The sequence below is a fragment of the Arachis stenosperma genome, chromosome 6, assembly GCF_014773155.1.
Source record: "Arachis stenosperma cultivar V10309 chromosome 6, arast.V10309.gnm1.PFL2, whole genome shotgun sequence".
NCBI lineage: Eukaryota > Viridiplantae > Streptophyta > Magnoliopsida > Fabales > Fabaceae > Arachis > Arachis stenosperma.
Genome location: NC_080382.1, coordinates 11,742,298 through 11,760,549, shown reverse-complemented (window position 1 = coordinate 11,760,549; position 18,252 = coordinate 11,742,298). Strand labels below are relative to the sequence as shown.

The window sequence follows — 18,252 nt, the reverse complement described above, 5'->3', positions numbered from 1 at the left end:
CTCTCCAACATAAACCTGCAATAAAGTGGAAAAAGTCAATCACGTTTTTTTTTCGGTGAACAAAGTCAATCATCTTTCTTTAATAATTATATAACGGGCCTTGTTTTTGTTTGGCATTTTAATTAACCATACATGCACACATATATAACCAAACATAATTATATATATAATCAATCTTTCAATAATTATATTCAATATCAGCAACATCTTTAGAAAGTAAAGGTATAACAGTTTCATCACCTCCAGACTGTTCACGTATAGGAGTTTCATCACCTCCAGACTGTTGAGGTACAGTTTGAGATGGATCTTTAGACTGCCTAGTGGTAGCGATGATTTGGGAGGGGTGTAAGTGTTGGTGAGTGATCGTGGTATTATAGTAATAGTGGGTGCGGTAAGAGTGTGGGATGGGGGGTGGGGGATGGAGGTTGGAATTATGCGGGTGCCGTGGATTGCTGGGGTGGAGGTGGGGGATGGAGGTGCGAGTGGTGCCGTGGATTGCGAGGGTGGCGTTGTGGGAGCGGGGTAGGGCTAGGGGGTGGAGGTGTCGTGGATTTTGAGGGTGGCGGTGAAGGTGCGAAGTGGGGTGGGGAGGTGTGGAGCTTGGGATGGGGGTGGCAACGTGGGTTGGGACGGGGCTGGTGGGGTGGGGGACTAGGGATAGGGGTGGCGTTAAAGGTATGGGGAGTGGCTGGGTTTGGCGGTGGGGGTTGGAGATTGGGGATGGGGGTGGCAGTGAGGGTGGGCGGGGCGTGGAGCTATGGCTATGGGTGGCGGCGTGGGTTAGGATGGGGCTGGTGGTGGTGGGGGACTGTGGATGGGGGGTGGTGGGGGCTGGCAGTGGGGTGGGGGTAGGGGTTGGTAGTGAGGGAGATGTGGTAATTCAACTTCTCCAACATAAGCCTGCAATAAAGTGAAAAAAGTCAATCATCTTTTTTTTGTTCGGTGAACAAAGTCAATCATCTTTCTTCAATAATTATATAATAGGCCTTATTTTTGTTGGGCTTTTTAATTAACCATACATGCACACATAACCAAACAAAATTGTATATATAACCAATCAATTTTTTTTGTTAATCAAGTCAATCTTCTTTCTTCAATAATTATATTCAATATCAGCAACATCTTCAGAAAGTAAAGGTATAACAGTTTCATCACCTCCAGATTGTTCACGTATGAGAGTTTCATCACCTCCAGACTGTTCACGTATAGGAGTTTCATCACGTCCAGAATGTTGAGGTACAGTTTGAGATGGATCTATGGACTGCCTAGTGGTAACGATTATGGGGTGTGTAGGTGTTGATGGGTGGGGGTGGTAGTGTAATAATGGTAGGGACGGTGAGGGTGCGGGGTAGGGGTGGAGTGGTGGAGGTGAGAGTGTTGCGGGTGTCGTGGGTTGCGCGAGTGGCGGTGAGGGTATGGGGGTAAGGGTGCGGTGTGGGCGTGGAGGTGCTACTGGTGCCATTTGTTGCCATGGTGGTGGTGAGGGAATGGGGTTGGGGTGGAGGTGCGAGTGGTCCAGGTGCCGTGGGTTACGTGGATGGCAGAGAGGGTGTGGGGTTAGGGTGGGGGCAGGGTGGGCGAGTGGGGAGGGATGGAGCTGGTGGTGGGGGTTGCGACGTGGGTTGGGGTGGGGCTGGTGGGGGTTGGAGTGGCAGTGAAGGTAGGGGTAGTGGCTGGATTTGGCGGTGGGGGTTGGAGACTTAGGATGCAGGATGGCGGTGAGGGTGGGGAGTGGTAGAGCTGGGGCTGTGTTGTGGCGGCGTGGGTTGGGTGAGGCTGGCGGGGGTAGGGGACTAGGGATGGGCGGAGTTGGTGGGGGCTGGCAGTGGGGGTAGGTGTAGGGGTTGGTGGTGATTCAGCCTCTCCAACATAAGCTTGTAATAAAGTGGAAAAAGTCAATCACCTTTTTTTTTCGGTGAAGAAAGTCAATCATCTTTCTTCAATAATTATATAAAGGGCCTTATTTTTGTTGGTATTTTTAATTAACCATACATGCAAACATATATAACCAAATATAATTGTATATATAACCAATTATTTTTTTTCCAGTTAACAAAGTCAATCATCTTTCTTCAATAATTATATTCAATATCAACAACATCTTCAGAAAGTAAAGGTATAACAGTTTCATCACCTCCAGACTGTTCACGTATAAGAGTTTTATCACCTCCAGACTATTCACATATAGGAGTTTCATCACCTCCAGACTGTTCACGTATAGGGTTTAGGGTTTAGGGTTTAGGTATAGTTTGAGACAAATTTATGGACTGCCTAGTGGTAGCGATGATTAGTGGGGAGGTGTAGGTGTTGGTGGGTGGTGGTGGTAGTGTGGTAATGGTGGGGGCAGTGAGGATGCGGGATGGGGGTGGAATGGTGGAGGTGGGAGTGGTGCGGGTGTCGTGGGTTGCGGGGGTGGGGTTGGTGGTAGAGGTGCGAGTGGTGCCGTGGGTTGCGAGGGTGGCAGTGAGGGAGCGTGGTGGGGGTGGAGGTGCGAGTGGTACGGGAGTCGTGGGTTGCGCTGGTGATGGTAAGAGTGCAGGGTGGGGGTGGGGTGGGCGAGTGGTGAGGGGTGGAGATGGGGCTGGGGGTGGCGCTTTGGGTTGGGGTGGGAGACTGAGGATGGGAGGTGGCGGTGAAGGTAGGGGGAGTGGTTGGATTTGGCGGTGGGAGTTTGAGACTAGGGATGGGGGGTGACGGTGAGGGTGGGGGAAGAGTGGGGATGGGGTGGAGCTTGGGTTGTGGGTGGCGGCGTGGGTTGGGATGGTGCTGGTAAGGATTGGGTGTGGCAGTATAGGTGGCAGGGGCTCGTGGTTAGGGTGGAGGGTGGAGGTGTGAGTGGTGCCGTGGGTTGCGAGGGTAGCGGTGAGGGTGGTGGTGGGGGTGGGGGGGGTCGAGGTGCGAGTGGTGCGGGTGCCGTGGGTTGCGTGGGTGGCGGTGAGGGTGCGGAGTGGGGGTGGGGTGGGCGAGTGGACAGGGGTGGAGCTGGGTGGCAACGTGGGTTGGGGTGGGGCTGGTGGTGGTGGGGGACTGGGGATGGGGGGTGGCGGGGGCTGGTGGTGGGGTGGGGGTAAGGGTTGGTGGTGGGGGACCGGTGGTGATTCAACCTCTCCAACATAAGCTTTCAATAAAGTGGAAAAAGTCAATCATCTTATTTTTTCGGTGAACAAAGTCAATCATCTTTCTTCAATAATTATATAACATGTCTTGTTTTTGTTGGGCTTTTTAATTAACCATACATGCACACATATATAACAAAACATAATTGTATGTATAACCAATCAATTTTTTTTGGTTAACCAAGTCAATCATTTTTCTTCAATAATTATATTCAATATCAGAAACATCTTTAGAAAGTAAAGGTATAACAGTTTCATCACCTCTAAATTGTTCACGTATGAGAATTTTATCACTTCCAGACTGTCCACGTATAGGAGTTTCATCACCTCCAAACTGTTGAGGTATAGTTTGAGATGGATCTATGGACTGCCTAGTGGTAGCGATGATGAGGGGTGTAGGTGTTGGTGGGTGGTGGTGGTAGTGTGGTAATGGTAGGGGTGGTGAGGGTGCGGGATGGGGGTGGAGTGGTGGAGGTGAGAGTGGTGCGGGTGCCGTGGGTTGCTGGAGTGACGGTGGGGGTGCGGGATAGGGGCGTGGAGGTGCTAGTGGTGCTATGGATTGCTAGGGTGGTGGTGAGGGAACGGGGTGGGGGTGGAGGTGGAGGTGCGGATGCCGTGGGTTGCGGGGGTGGCGGTGAAGGTGTGGGGTGGGCTAGTCATGAGGGGTGGAGCTGGAGTTAGGGCTAGTGGTGTGGGTTGGGCTGGGGTTGGTGGGGGTGGGGACGGGGGATTGGGGGTGGCGGTGAAGGTTGGGGGGAATGGCTGGGTTTGGCGGTGGGGGTTGGAGACTAGGTTTGGGGGTGGCGCTGAGGGTAGGGGTAGAGTTGGGGCTGTGTGTGGCTTTGTGGGTTGGGGCGGGACTGGTGGGGGTGGGAGACTGAGGATGGACGGTGGCAGGGGCTGGCAGTGGGGATGGCGGTGGGGGTGGGGGTTGGTGGTGGGGGAGTGGTGGTGATTCAGCCTCTCCCACATAAGCCTCCAATAAAGTGAAAAAAGTCAATCACCTTTTTTTTGGGTGAACAAAGTCAATTATCTTTTTTCAATAATTATATAACAGGTGGAGGTGCTAGTTGTGCCGTGGGTTGCAAGGGTGGCGGTGAGGGAGCGGGGTAAGGGGTGGAGGTGTGAGTTGTGCGGGTACCATGGGTTGCAATGGTGGCGGTGAAGGTGCGGGGTGGGGTGGACGAGTGGGGAGGGGTGGAGCTGGGGTTGTGGGTGGGGATGGTGGGGATGGGGGACTGGGGATGGGGTGGCGGTGAAACCTACATCGGAACTCAAACCTACATTACAAAGCTTCAAGGTCTTTAACCAAACACAACCGAACGCTAAAGCAGGGGTTTTCGAAACGTGAAATACTCATTGAATTAACAAAACGAAGCAGCCGCAACTTTAAATTGACCCGGTAGCGGCTCTGTCAATCACCCCAAGTGACAATCGCGAGCGAAAACCCCGGTGACGGTAACTGTAATAACCACGCGGCGATAACAACCTTTTCGGAATTCCAAAAGAACAGAAACCAACTCAAAACTCTTACCGGTGGTGGAACACGGTGGCAGCAGGGTCTCAAGTAGCAAAAGCTCAGTCCGGAGCTCCAGCGGTGATCCCGGAAGTCATATAACCACTCCCAGCGGTCAGAAACACCGAGGCGCATCTTTCTCCTTCGACAGCGACACCTGCGGTGGCCTGAACCCTTTTTCGGCGGCGGTGAGAACCCCAACAGCGCCAGAACGGCTCACTCTGCTCCATAGCACAACAGCGCCTGACCCTTCCCCCACCACGAGCTCTCTGCCTCTCGCTCTCGCCTTTTGTTCCGCTGACGGCGATGATGGCTTCCTTCGGCGATGACGACGGCGCGAACGGTAACAGCCGCGGCGGCGTGGCGTGAAGCAGCGCCCTTTCCTCTCCTCTGTTCGCAGTTCGTGGCTGTGGCAAAAGCTTCATCCATGGCGACGCAGCAGCACGGTGATAGATCGGAAACAAAGCACGGCTCTACGGGCGGTGATGCATGCAAAAACAGCGGCGGTGAGGCAGCAAATGCGACCGGCTGTGGCGGCAGTGCCCTCCTTCCCCTGACCAGCGTGTTCTTCTCCCTTCTCTCCATTTTCCTCCTAACTGTCTCTTTCGTTTGCTCCCTTCAGATAGCAGCTGCTGCGCTAGGCATGTTTGCTTGTGTGTGTGCTGGGTTGTGGGGGGGGGAATGGGTTACCGGGTTAGGGTTTCAGGGTTAGGATTGTGTGTGTTGAGTTTTAGGATTAGGGTAAAATTAGGTACAAGGATAATTTTGTAATTTTAAATAAAAATAGGATAATATAGTAATTATGAATAAATTTTAATCCAACAATAATAATGTATAAAAATACTATTTGTTCAACATTTTTACAATTTACTCTTAATAAAATGTTCGAATCCAAAAATTAGAAATAATATATTTAATTTCTTTATTTTTCAAAATAGTAGTATTAATATATAAAATATTAATTATTTAATCCAAATCATATAAAATTCGTATTATTTCATAACTATCAATTTTATAGTTTAAATATAGAAAATAATCCAATAATTGTAAAATTGGATAATAATCATAACTTATTCCAAATTCAATAAATCAAAACTTGCTTTAATTATCTTTAATAAAGTAATTTCTGAAATTAAGACTCAAATAATTATATGATTTGAGACTTGATCAAAATAATACTTTTCAAAAGTTCTAGGTCTTACAGGATACATGGGAAAGATGACCTCTGATAAACACTGCTGTAAATCTATGGTCAAATTTGTATCTTGCAGACCAAGTAGTATTTCAATGGCTCAGATCTGGTTTACCATTAAAAGACTGTTTCTCTTTGCTTCCTTGAAGCTTTCGGTCAAGCAAGAGAAAGTCAGACTCAAACTTCTAATTTGGAGATTAACTGGAAAAAGTGAGATGGTGAGTTGGTGAAGCACACAACTCAAGGGTTGACCTAGGAGAGAGTAACTCATCAACATGCAAGGAGATAGGGGTGTGCATGGCCCGGTCCGGCCCGAAGACCCGGCCCGGTCCCGAACACTTTAGGGGCTAATTTGGTGTGATTTCATCGGGTCTAGGGCCGGGTTAGGGTCTCAAAAATAGACCCTGTCATTATTTCGGGTCGGGTCCGGGCCATAGCTCGGGTCACCCGAAATCGGCCCGGTGGCCCGGTCACCATACACAATAAATATTTTGTATTATTAGTGATAGATGATGACTATTATTATGTGGAATTTAAGTATTGTAAACCTTAATATTTTGTGTTATTAGTCATTATATATAAGACTATAAGTTAATGTTTTATATTTAAAATACATAAGACTTTAGACTAATGCATAATATTGTGTTATTTATATTGATTTAAATATTTGGTGTTATTAGGCAATATTAGTATTGATTATGGTTATGCTATAATTTTAGAGAAGAGTTGGTTCTTGTTATATTTTTCTAAGTGAATTTTACCATGTCAAATAATGGTTGGAGTCTTGGAAATTTGGATATTTTTACATGCTAACTTACAAGAAGGTATCAAGGTAATATAATGTTAACGGCCCGGTTTTCACCCGGTATAGTTGTGGCCCGAAATGGTATAGGTTTCATCGGGTCTAGGGTCGGGTTCGGGTCTCATAAATGGACCCGGTACATATTTCAGGTCGGGTCTGGGTCACATCAAATCCGGTTTCACCCGGCCCATGCACACCCCTACAAGGAGATACAAAAGAAGATTTTTCATCATTCAGAAGTCAAGGAGAGATAACCAGTGTTTTGAGATTTATGTTCTGAGAAGAGTTCTCTGAAGAAGTTCATCAACTTGGACAGTGCTTCCTAGTCAAAGGAGCATTCTGCCAGATGAGGAACTAAATCAGAGGCAAGCAAATCTGGTTCATCACATAGCGAAGAGGCTATTGAAGCATCAATCTCCTTCATGTTTTACAGATTGTGATTTTCTTTTCAATATTTATCTTTCTGTAATTTCTTGAGGTAAAAGACTGAATGAGAGAGTCATTGAAAGAGCCTATGAGTGAAAAGAGACAGTGAGAAACACTTGAGAGAAAAGTCTAGAGTAATTTCAGATTTCTTTAGGTTGATTCTGTGTCTTCTATCTTGTACCAGTGAGGTACCCCTTTCTTAGTTAGGTGAGCACTAAGAATGAAGAGTTAGGTGTTAGCATAACCAAGTCAAGTTAGGTCGTTAGAACTCGAAAGTGAAAGGATTGTGTCAATCCTGTGGAATTGGTGTATGTAATACTTTAACTATAGTGGAAATTCCACCACTGTTGTGGTGGAGACTGGATGTAGGATGCATTGCACAAGGCAACCAAATCAGGATACATAATGGTGTCAACTTCTCTCTTCCCTGCTCTGTTTTGTTTTCTGATATTCATGAGACAAAATAAAATTGTCTGATAAATTTTCTGCTGCTGAATTCAAACAAATTCAGATTGAAAGTTTGTTTTAAAGGGTCATTTAATTAAAATAAAAGAAGGCCATAGATTTAACCTCCTATTCTCTAAGCCTTCTACAACCTTCAGCATATATTTAATATTATTCAAACTTATTATCACGAATATTATTAAATTAAATAAATATTATTTTCTTTTTTTCTTTTAAGAATACAATAGACCAATAGTTATCATCGGTAATACTAATACATAGCATAAGTACATGGTACGTTATAATAAAAGAACAATTAATAAAGTAATTATAACGTACAATATATGTTTACCCAATATTTTTCATTGTATTTATGTAATTTAAACTAATAGCCAGTAAGCTAAAATTATAAGAATTTTGCATGCTAATTTCATAAATTTTATGCAAATTTAATTATTTTATTTTATAATTATATATTTTTTTAGAAAATGATATAATTTCACTAATTAAGATTATTTAAAACTACACTATTCTATAAAAATATATTTCACAACTTTTAGTTATTTAATATAAGAATAATTTTTCTAACAAAATAAAATTTAAAGAATAACTTAGTAATTAAAATTTATTAAAAACTAAAATGATGAACTTAGTTTAAAGAATAACTTAGTAATTAAATTAGCTATTAAACTTTTATTTTGTCCAAATTATTTAAAAAAACTATTATTTCAATAGTAATTAATGATGAACTATTGTTTCAATAGCATATTAAAAATTGTTTATTTATTTTGAATTGATTTTATTTTTTTTTCTAAAATAATATAATATATAAATATTTGATTATCTGTTATAATTAAAGAATGAATATGATCATTTCTATTTTAATATTGTCGCTCTTTTTTTTATAAATTCATGCAAACATACAATATAAATTATATACAAAATGACATTATCAAAAATAAAAATAGTAGTATTATTTATCTTTTAAAATTATATTTAGTGGTTTAATTTAACATTATTACATATTATGCATAATTTTTTGAATGGGGTTAAAAATAAAAATCTTTACTAAAATATCAATTTTTAACTCACACTAATATTTAAATAATATCTGAAATCACAAACAAGAAAAACAAAAAATCCACTAAAAAGGCATGTGAAAGTGAAATAAATGTCCAAAATCAATGATAGTTTTGTTGGAATCACAAGACTAGTGTATAATTTGTTTGATAAACTATAATTTTATTATAAAATATTTTATTAATTACTAATAATTTTAACTATAAAAGACATAAACTAATTAATTTAATATTTATAAAATATTGAATTATTTTAATAAAATTACTCAAATATTTTACAAAATTATCCAACAAATACCTATTTTGACTATTTCATACACGCAGGAATTTTCTATACTATTTTTTGTTATAGATTTATATATATCAAACGTTTGGTTTATAATGGAATTGTTCTTAACTTTGGAAAAAGAAAACAAAAACATGCATTGAGGATTGTCCTTACTACCGTGTCATGTATTTGTTCGCATTACCACTTTTTACAATGTACACCACTATTATTTCAAACACAGTTACATTCACACTTACCATTTTCTACAATAGATTTTTAAAAATTTCCTTATAAAATATTTGATCTCCTCTATATGTTTTTCACTGTTTCTAAGAGACTCTCAACTTCTACTACTATCTTCTTTATATTTTTATTGTGTTTTTAAGAAACGTTTCTATTATTCTTCTTTTTCATTGTATTTTTTACTGTAACTTTACTACATATTAAATACCACAAAACACCATTGTCTTTTTTTTCATGGTTCATCGAGATGTAAATTTTCTCTTCATTAAGTATTAACATTATTTAAAAATTCATGAGGTTTAGTTGATAAGACGAATTCACTTATTTGTAATTCCTTTACTTACATATGAGTATATATAATAGCTATTAGTTTAATTACTTGCCCTATTATTAACATTATTTTGAATTTACTTCTATTTTAAATTTTAAAATGTAATTTCTATAGATAAATTTTAGTGATTTATTTGTTGTTTAACTATTTAGTTTTAACCAAAAAAAAAAAAAAATACAATGATCAATCTTTTCTTGTGTCTTAAAAAAATACAATAATTTTATTATTCTACTTATTTGTTTTTCTAAAAAAAATGACTTTTTTTAATTAAAGCTAATAAAAAAATGAAAGTTAAATATACTATTTTTAAATTCAAATGAGAAACAAAAATTTAATCGTGCAAAAAATTACTATTATTTTAGCAAAAAAAGTAAATATTTTTAATATTGTACTAAAGAAGATAAATTCAATATACTATTATTAATCTTGTCTAAACATAATTAAAATTATTATTTAATATTTTTATAATGTAAACAATAAAAAAATAGTTATAATTTTATTTTTAATTAAATTGAATTAATCACTATATTTTGATAAATTAAATGACATATTTTAGATTAATATATACAATTATGTTTGGTTATATATGTGTATGTATTTGTGTATTTGTAGAATTTTTGTCCTCACTGATTAAAAATCCCAACAAAAATAATGCCCATTATATAATTATTGAAAAAAGATGATTAACTTCGTTCATCGAAAAAAAATGATTGGTTATATATATAATTATGTCTTTTTTTTTTTGTAAATATACAATTATGATTGATTATATATATGTGTGCATGTATGTGTGTGTATAATTTTTTTTCCACTCGATTAAAAAGTCCAACAAAACAAAAGCCCGTTAATTGAAGAAAGATGATTGGCTTTGTTCACAAAAGAATGACTGATTTTTTTTACCTTTATTGCAGGCGGCTAAATCACCACCATCCCCACCCTGACCCCACACCTTCACCGCACCCCCACCGCCACCCCACAACTCTCTGCACCGCCACCCCACCACTCCCACCTCCACCACCACCAGTCCCACCCCCTATCCCGCACCCTCACCGCCACCCCACACAACCCACGACATCTCCCACCCCAACCTTGCACCCTCACCACCGCCACCCCCACACCCCACCCCTACCTACACCCCATCATTGTTACTATTAAGCAGTCCATAGATGATGACTCTGTTATACATGCACAGTCTGAAAGTGATGCTTATATTATAAATCAACTACCGTCTCAAACTGTTATACCTGAACAATTTGGAGGTGATAAAACTGTTACACACATGTACAGTCTGAAGGTGATGCTAATATTGGAATTCAATATACTATTATCGGTCTTGTATAAATATTTTTAAATTATTATTTAATATTTTCATAATGTAAAGAGTAGAAAAAATAGTTATAATTTTATTTTTTAATTAAATTGAATTAATCACTATATTTTGATATATTAAATGACATATTTTAGATTAATATTTATAATTATATTTGGTTATATATGTGTGTTCATGTATGTGTGTATGTATAGCATTTTTGTCTCTACTGATAAAAAAATCAACAAAAACAACACCCGTTATATAATTATTGAAGAAAGATAATTGACTTTGTTCACCGAAAAACAAAAAAAAAAAAAGACGATCGGTTATATATATAATTATGTTTGGTTATATATGTGTGTGCTTGTATGTGTATGTGTATAATTTTTGTCCCAATTGATTAAAAAACACAACAAAAACAAAGCCCGTTAATTGAAAAAAGATAATTGACTTTGTTCACCGAAAAAAAAAAATAATTTGACTTTTTCTACTTTATTGCATGCGGCTGAATCACCACCATCCCCCCACCACCATCACCACTAACCCCCACCCCGTACCCTCACCGCCACCCTCACAACACACGGCGTCTCCACCCCCACCACTCCCACCCCAAACCCTCACTGCCACCCCACACAACCAACAACATCCCCACCCCCACTCCCATCTCCACCCTCCTACCCCACCCCCACCCTGCAGCCTCATCACCGTCACCCCTACCCCGCACCCTTACCGCCACCCCTACAACCCATGGCACCACCACCACCTATCCCCACTCCTCTACCTCCACCCCCACCCTCACCACCACCCCCCATCCCCAGTCCCCCACCCCTACTGCCCCCACCACCCCCATCTTTACCACACTACCACTACCATCCACCATCACTTACACCACCCTATCATCGCTACTACTAAGCAGTCTATAGATGATGAAACATTTATACATGCACAGTCTGAAAGTGATGCTAATATTAGAAATCAACCACCATCTCAAACTGTTATACTTGAACAATCTGGAGGTGATAAAACTGTTATACTTGTATAGTCTGAAGGTGATGCTAATATTAGAATTTAATATAATATTATTGGTCTTGTATAAATATTATTAAAATTATTATTTAATATTTTCATAATTTAAATAGTAGAAAAAATAGTTATAATTTTATTTTTTAATTAAATTGAATTAAACATTATATTTTGATATATTAAATGACATATTTTAGATTAATATATACAATCATGTTTGGTTATATATGTGTGCATGTATGTGTGTATGTATAGAATTTTTGTCTCTATCGATTAAAAAACCCAACAAAAACAACACCCGTTATATAATTATTGAAGAAAGATAATTGACTTTGTTCATCGGAAAAAAAAAAGATGATCAGTTATATATATGATTATGTTTGGTTATATATGTGTGTGCATTTATGTGTGTGTATAATATTTGTCCCAATTGGTTAAAAAGCCCAACAAAAACAAAGTCCGTTAATTGAAGAAAGATGATTGACTTTGTTTACCGAAAAAAAAATGATTGACTTTTTCTATTTTATTGCAGGCGGGTGAATCACCACCATCCCCCCACCACCATCACCACCAACCCCACCCCCACGACGCACCTTCATCGCCACCCCCACAACCCACGGCATGCCAACTCCACCTCCACCCCCACCCACACCCCGCATCTTCACCGCCACCCCCGACGACCCACGGCATGCCCACCCTCACCCCGATCCCGCACCCCCACCACCCCCAACCACACCCCCACCGCCACCCCCACCACTCCCACCTCCACCGCCACCAGCCCCACTCCCACCCCGCACCCTCACCGCCCTCCCAAACAACCCACGGCATCCCCACTCCCACCCTGCACCCTCACCACCACCACCCCCACTCCCACGGCCACCTACACCCTATCATCGTCACTAAGTAGTCCATAGATGATGACACTGTTATACATGCACAGTCTGGAAGTGATGCTAATATTAGAAATCAACCGCCGTCTCAAACTGTTATACCTGAATAATCTGGAGGTGATAAAACTGTTATACACGTACAGTCTGAAGGTAATGCTAATATTGGAATTCAATATACTATTATTGGTCTTGTATAAATATTATTAAAATTATTATTTAATATTTTCATAATGTAAAGAGTAGAAAAAATAGTTATAATTTTATTTTTAATTAAATTGAATTAATCACTATATTTTGATATATTAAATGACATATTTTAGATTAATATATACAATTATGTTTGGTTATATATGTGTACATGTATTTGTGTATGTGTAGAATTTTTGTCCCATTGATTAAAAAATCCAACAAAAACAATGCCCGTTATATAATTATTGAAGAAAGATGATTGACTTTGTTCATCGAAAAAAATGATTGGTTATATATACAATTATGTGTTTTTTTTTTGTCAATATACAATTATGTTTGATTATATATATGTGTGCATGTATGTGTGTGTATAATTTTTTTCCAACCAATTGAAAAGTCCAACAAAACAAAAGCCCGTTAATTAAAGAAAGATGATTGGCTTTGTTCACAAAAAAATGACTGATTTTTTCTACTTTATTATAGGCGGCTGAATCACCAACATCCCCTCACCGCCATTCCCACCAACCCCCACCCCACCCTAACCCCGCACCTTCACCGCACCCCCACACCTCCCACCCCCACCGCCACCCCCCACAACTCACTACACCGCCACCCCTACCATTCCCACCTCCACCACCACCAGCCCCACCCCCACCCCACACCCTCACTGCCACCCCCCACACAACCCACTGTATCTCCCATCCCCACCCTGCACTCTTGCCACCCCCACCCCATCATCATTACCACTAAGAAGTCCATAGATGATGACACTGTTATACATGCACAGTCTGGAAGTGATGCTAATATTATAAATCAACCACCATCTCAAATTGTTATACCTGAACAATCTGGAGGTGATAAAACTGTTATACATGTACAGTCTGAAGGTGATGCTAATTTTGGAATTGAATATACTATTATTGGCCTTGTATAAATATTATTAAAATTTTTATTTAATATTTTCATAGTGTAAAGAGTAGAAAAATAGTTATAATTTAATTTTTTAATTAAATTGAATTAATCACTATATTTTGATATATTAAATGACATATTTTAGATTAATATATACAATTATGTTTGGTTATATATGTGTGTTCATGTATGTGTATATGTATAGAATTTTTGTCTCTAATGATTAAGAAACCAACAAAAACAACACCCGTTATATAATTATTGAAGAAAGATAATTGACTTTGATCACCGAAAAACAAAAAAAAAGTACGATCAGTTATATATATGATTATGTGTATGTGTATAATTTTTGTCCCAATTGATGAAAAAGTCCAACAAAAACAAAGTCCGTTAATTGAAGAAAGATGATTGACTTTGTTCACCGAAAAAAAATAATTTGACTTTTTCTACTTTATTGCAGGCGGCTGAATTACCACCATCCCCCCACCACCATCACCACCAACCCCCACCCCGCACCCTCACCGCCACCCCTACAACCCACGGCATGCCCAGCCCCACCTCCACCCTGCACCCTCACTGCCACCCCCATAACTCACTGCACCGCTACCTCCACCACTCCCACCCCGCACCCTCACCGCCACCTAGGGGGTGGACATGGTTTGGATTTTAACAAATCCAAAATGGATCCACTTCAGAACGAGTTTTATAGTTCATGAAACCAAACTGGAACTGGATTGAAGAGAGAAACCGGTTCTAAACCGGTTTGAAAAAACAAAAATCGATTTTAAATCGATTTTAGAATTTAAATCCGGTTTTATCTATAAATCGGTTTTAAATTCGGTTTTTTAATATCCAAATCTAAAATTCAGTTTTTTTTTAAAATTCAGTTTTAAAACCATATTTTTTAAACAAAAATCCAGTTTTAAAACCAGTTTTTGAAAATCCAGTTTTAAAACCAGTTTTTTCAACCAAAAATCTAATTTTAAAACTAGTTTTTAAAAATCTAATTTTAAACCATATTTTTTAACAAAAAATCTACTTTTAAAACTAGTTTTTAAAAATTCAATTTTTAAATCATAACATTTTTAAAATTAAAATTAATACTAAAATCATTTTAAAGTGTATAGGTTCATTACAATTAGAATTTGGTTTTTTATAAAACTAATGACAATAGTTAATCACTTACATGTTCACAGCTATTATTTGACATCTATATGCATTTCTTTATTTCCAAAACTTTGCAGAGATGAAGTGGAATCACAAATATACAGAAACAACTTCTATACAAAGCCTAATACAGGGAGGGGCACATACCAAATATACCTAATTATCATAATAGGAGCTACAAACAATATTTGAAATTATTATATATATTAAATGTTACTTTTCTTTAAGATTTCATTTGTTTTCGACACGTATTATTAGTATGATGGTTTTTTATCCATGGCAAGAATCTCAAAAAAAATTATTGTATTTTTTTTACTTGCAGAGAGTTTATGGCTGGACATGATTTTAGATAATTATCTTCTTTCATAATTAGTAAAAAGCAGGCACTTAAACTGGATATTTTGCTTAATTGGTGCATCAATTATTTACTACATGCAGGATATGCTATAATTTATTGGTTTACTTACGTACTTGTCCGTAGTTTTTAATTTGCTATTTTGCTTAGATTATGACTTTTTTCTTTTGAATTTTAATTTGGATATGGATTTGGATTGGATTTAAAATTGTTTAAATGGTTTGAATTTAAAAACCAATTTATAAAAAAGATTCAATTTGGTTTGAATTTTTTTTATTTAAAATTAGTTTTTTTTAAATGGTTTGGTTTAGATGTGGTCTAAAATCCAAAATGTGGATTTTTTTGTCCACTCCTACCAACACCCCATACAGCCCACGGCATCCCCACCCCCCACTCCCACCTCCACCCTACAGCCTCACCACCGCCACCCCCACCCCGCACCATCACCGCCACCCCTACAACCCATGGCACCACCACCACCTATCCCCACCCCCACCTCACCACCGCCCCCCACCCCACCGCTCCCACCCCACCGCTCTCACCATCACACCACCCCCAACTTTACCACACTACCACCACCGTCTATCCTCACCTACACCCCCCAATTATCGCTACCACTAAGCAGTCCATAGAAGATAAAACTGTTATATATGCACAGTCTAGAAGTGATACTAATATTGAAAATCAACTACCGTCTCAAACTATTATACCTGAACAATTTGGAGGTGATAAAACTGTTATAGTTGTACAGTCTGAAGATGATGCTAATATTGGAATTCAATATACTATTATTGTTCTTGTAAAAATATTATTAAAATTATTATTTAATATTTTCATAATTTAAATAGTAGAAAAAATAGTTATAATTTTATTTTTTGGTTAAATTGAATTAATCATTATATTTTGATATATTAAATGACATATTTTAAATTAATATATACAATTATGTTTGTTATATATGTGTGTTCATGTATGTGTGTATGTATAGAATTTTTGTCTCTATCGATTAAAAAACTTAACAAAAACAACACTCGTTATATAATTATTGAAGAAAGATAATTGACTTTGTTCATCGAAAAAAAAAAGTTGATCGGTTATATATATGATTATGTTTGGTTATATATGTGTGTGCATTTATGTGTATGTGTATGATGTCCACCCCCACCCCGACCCCGCACCTTCACCGTACCCCCACCACTCCCACCCCATCCCCACCCCACCGCCACCGCCACCCTTACAACTCACTGCATCGCCACCCCCACCACTCCTACCTCCACCATCACCAGCCCCACTCCTACCCCGCACCCTCACCGCAACTCACACAACCCACGACATCTCCACCCCCACCCTGCACCCTCACTGTCGCCACCCCCACCCCTACCTGCACCCCCCAATAATCGTTACCACTACGCAGTCCATAGATGATGACACTGTTATACATGCACAGTCTGAAAGTGATACTAATATTATAAATCAACCACCGTCTCAAACTGTTATACCTGAATAATCTGGAGGTGATAAAACTGTTATACATGCACAGTCTGAAGGTAATGCAAAAATTGGAATTGAATATACTATTATTGGTCTTGTATAAAAATTAATAAAATTATTATTTAATATTTTCATAATGTAAAGAGTAAAAAATAGTTATAATTTTATTTTTTAATTAAATTGAATTAATCACTATATTTTGATATATTAAGTGACATATTTTAGATTAATATATACAATTATGTTTGGTTATGTATGTGTGTTAATGTATGTATGTATGTATAGAATTTTTGTCTCTACTGATTAAGAAACCAACAAAAACAACACCCGTTATATAATTATTGAAGAAAGATAATTGACTTTGATCACCGAAAAACAAAAAAAAGACGATCACTTATACATATGATTATGTTTGGTTATATATGTGTGTACATGTATGTGTATGTGTATAATTTTTGTCCCAATTGATTAAAAAGTTCAACAAAAACAAAGCCAATTAATTGAAGAAAGGTGATTGACTTTGTTCACCGAAAAAAAAATAATTTGACTTTTTCTATTTTATTACAAGCGGCTGAATTACCACCATCCCTCCACCACCATCACCACCAACCCCCATCCCGCACCCTCACCGCCACCCCCACAATCCACGACATGACCACCCCCACCTCCACCCTACCACCCCCACCCCAAACCTGCACCCTCACTGCCACCCGCACAACTCACTGTACCGCCACCCCCACCACTCCCACCCCGTACCCTCACCGTCACCCCACACAGCCCACGACATCCCCACCCCCACTCCCACCTCCACCCTACAGCCTCACCACTGCCACCCCCACCCCGCACCCTCACCCCCACCGCTACAACCCTTGGCACCACCACCACCTAATCCACTACTCCACCCCACCCCACCTCACCACCCCCCACCATCCCCAGTACCCCACCCCTACCGCCCCCACCATCCCACCACCCCCAACTTTATCACATTACCACCACCATCCACCCTCACCTACACCCCCCACTATCGCTACCTCTAAGCAGTCCATAGATGATGAAACTGTTATATATGCACAGTCTGGAAGTGATGCTAATATTGAAAATCAACCATCGTCTCAAACTGTTATAGCTAAACAATCTGGAGGTGATAAAATTGTTATACTTGTACAGTCTGAAGGTGATACTAATATTGGAATTCAATATATTATTATTGGTCTTGTATAAATATTATTAAAATTTAATTAATATTTTCATAATTTAAATAGTAGAAAAAATAGTTATAATTTTATTTTTTAATTAAATTGAATTAATCATTATATTTTGATATATTAAATAACATATTTTAGATTAATATATACAATTATGTTTGGTTATATATGTGTGTTCATGTATGTGTGTATGTATAGAACTTTTGTCTCTATCGATTAACAAACCCAGCAAAAACAACACTCGTTATATAATTATTGAAGAAAGATAATTGACTTTGTTCATCGGAAAAA

General features: G+C 38.8%; 1 protein-coding gene and 1 pseudogene across 1 annotated transcript; one reads left to right on the top strand and one right to left on the bottom strand.

The window, feature by feature from the left end:
- Window positions 1–669: 669 nt before the first annotated feature.
- On the bottom strand, window positions 670–3,246 carry LOC130933673 (leucine-rich repeat extensin-like protein 3; annotated as a pseudogene).
- Window positions 3,247–12,373: 9,127 nt separating this feature from the next.
- On the top strand, window positions 12,374–17,977 carry LOC130933672 (leucine-rich repeat extensin-like protein 5). Its single transcript, XM_057863297.1, has 7 exons — window positions 12,374–12,576; window positions 12,693–12,792; window positions 13,619–13,759; window positions 14,204–14,285; window positions 15,637–16,064; window positions 16,806–16,812; window positions 17,325–17,977. The coding sequence occupies exons 1-7, from the start codon at window positions 12,374–12,376 to the stop codon at window positions 17,975–17,977; spliced, it is 1,614 nt and encodes a 537-aa protein (XP_057719280.1).
- The last annotated feature ends 275 nt before the right edge of the window (window positions 17,978–18,252 follow it).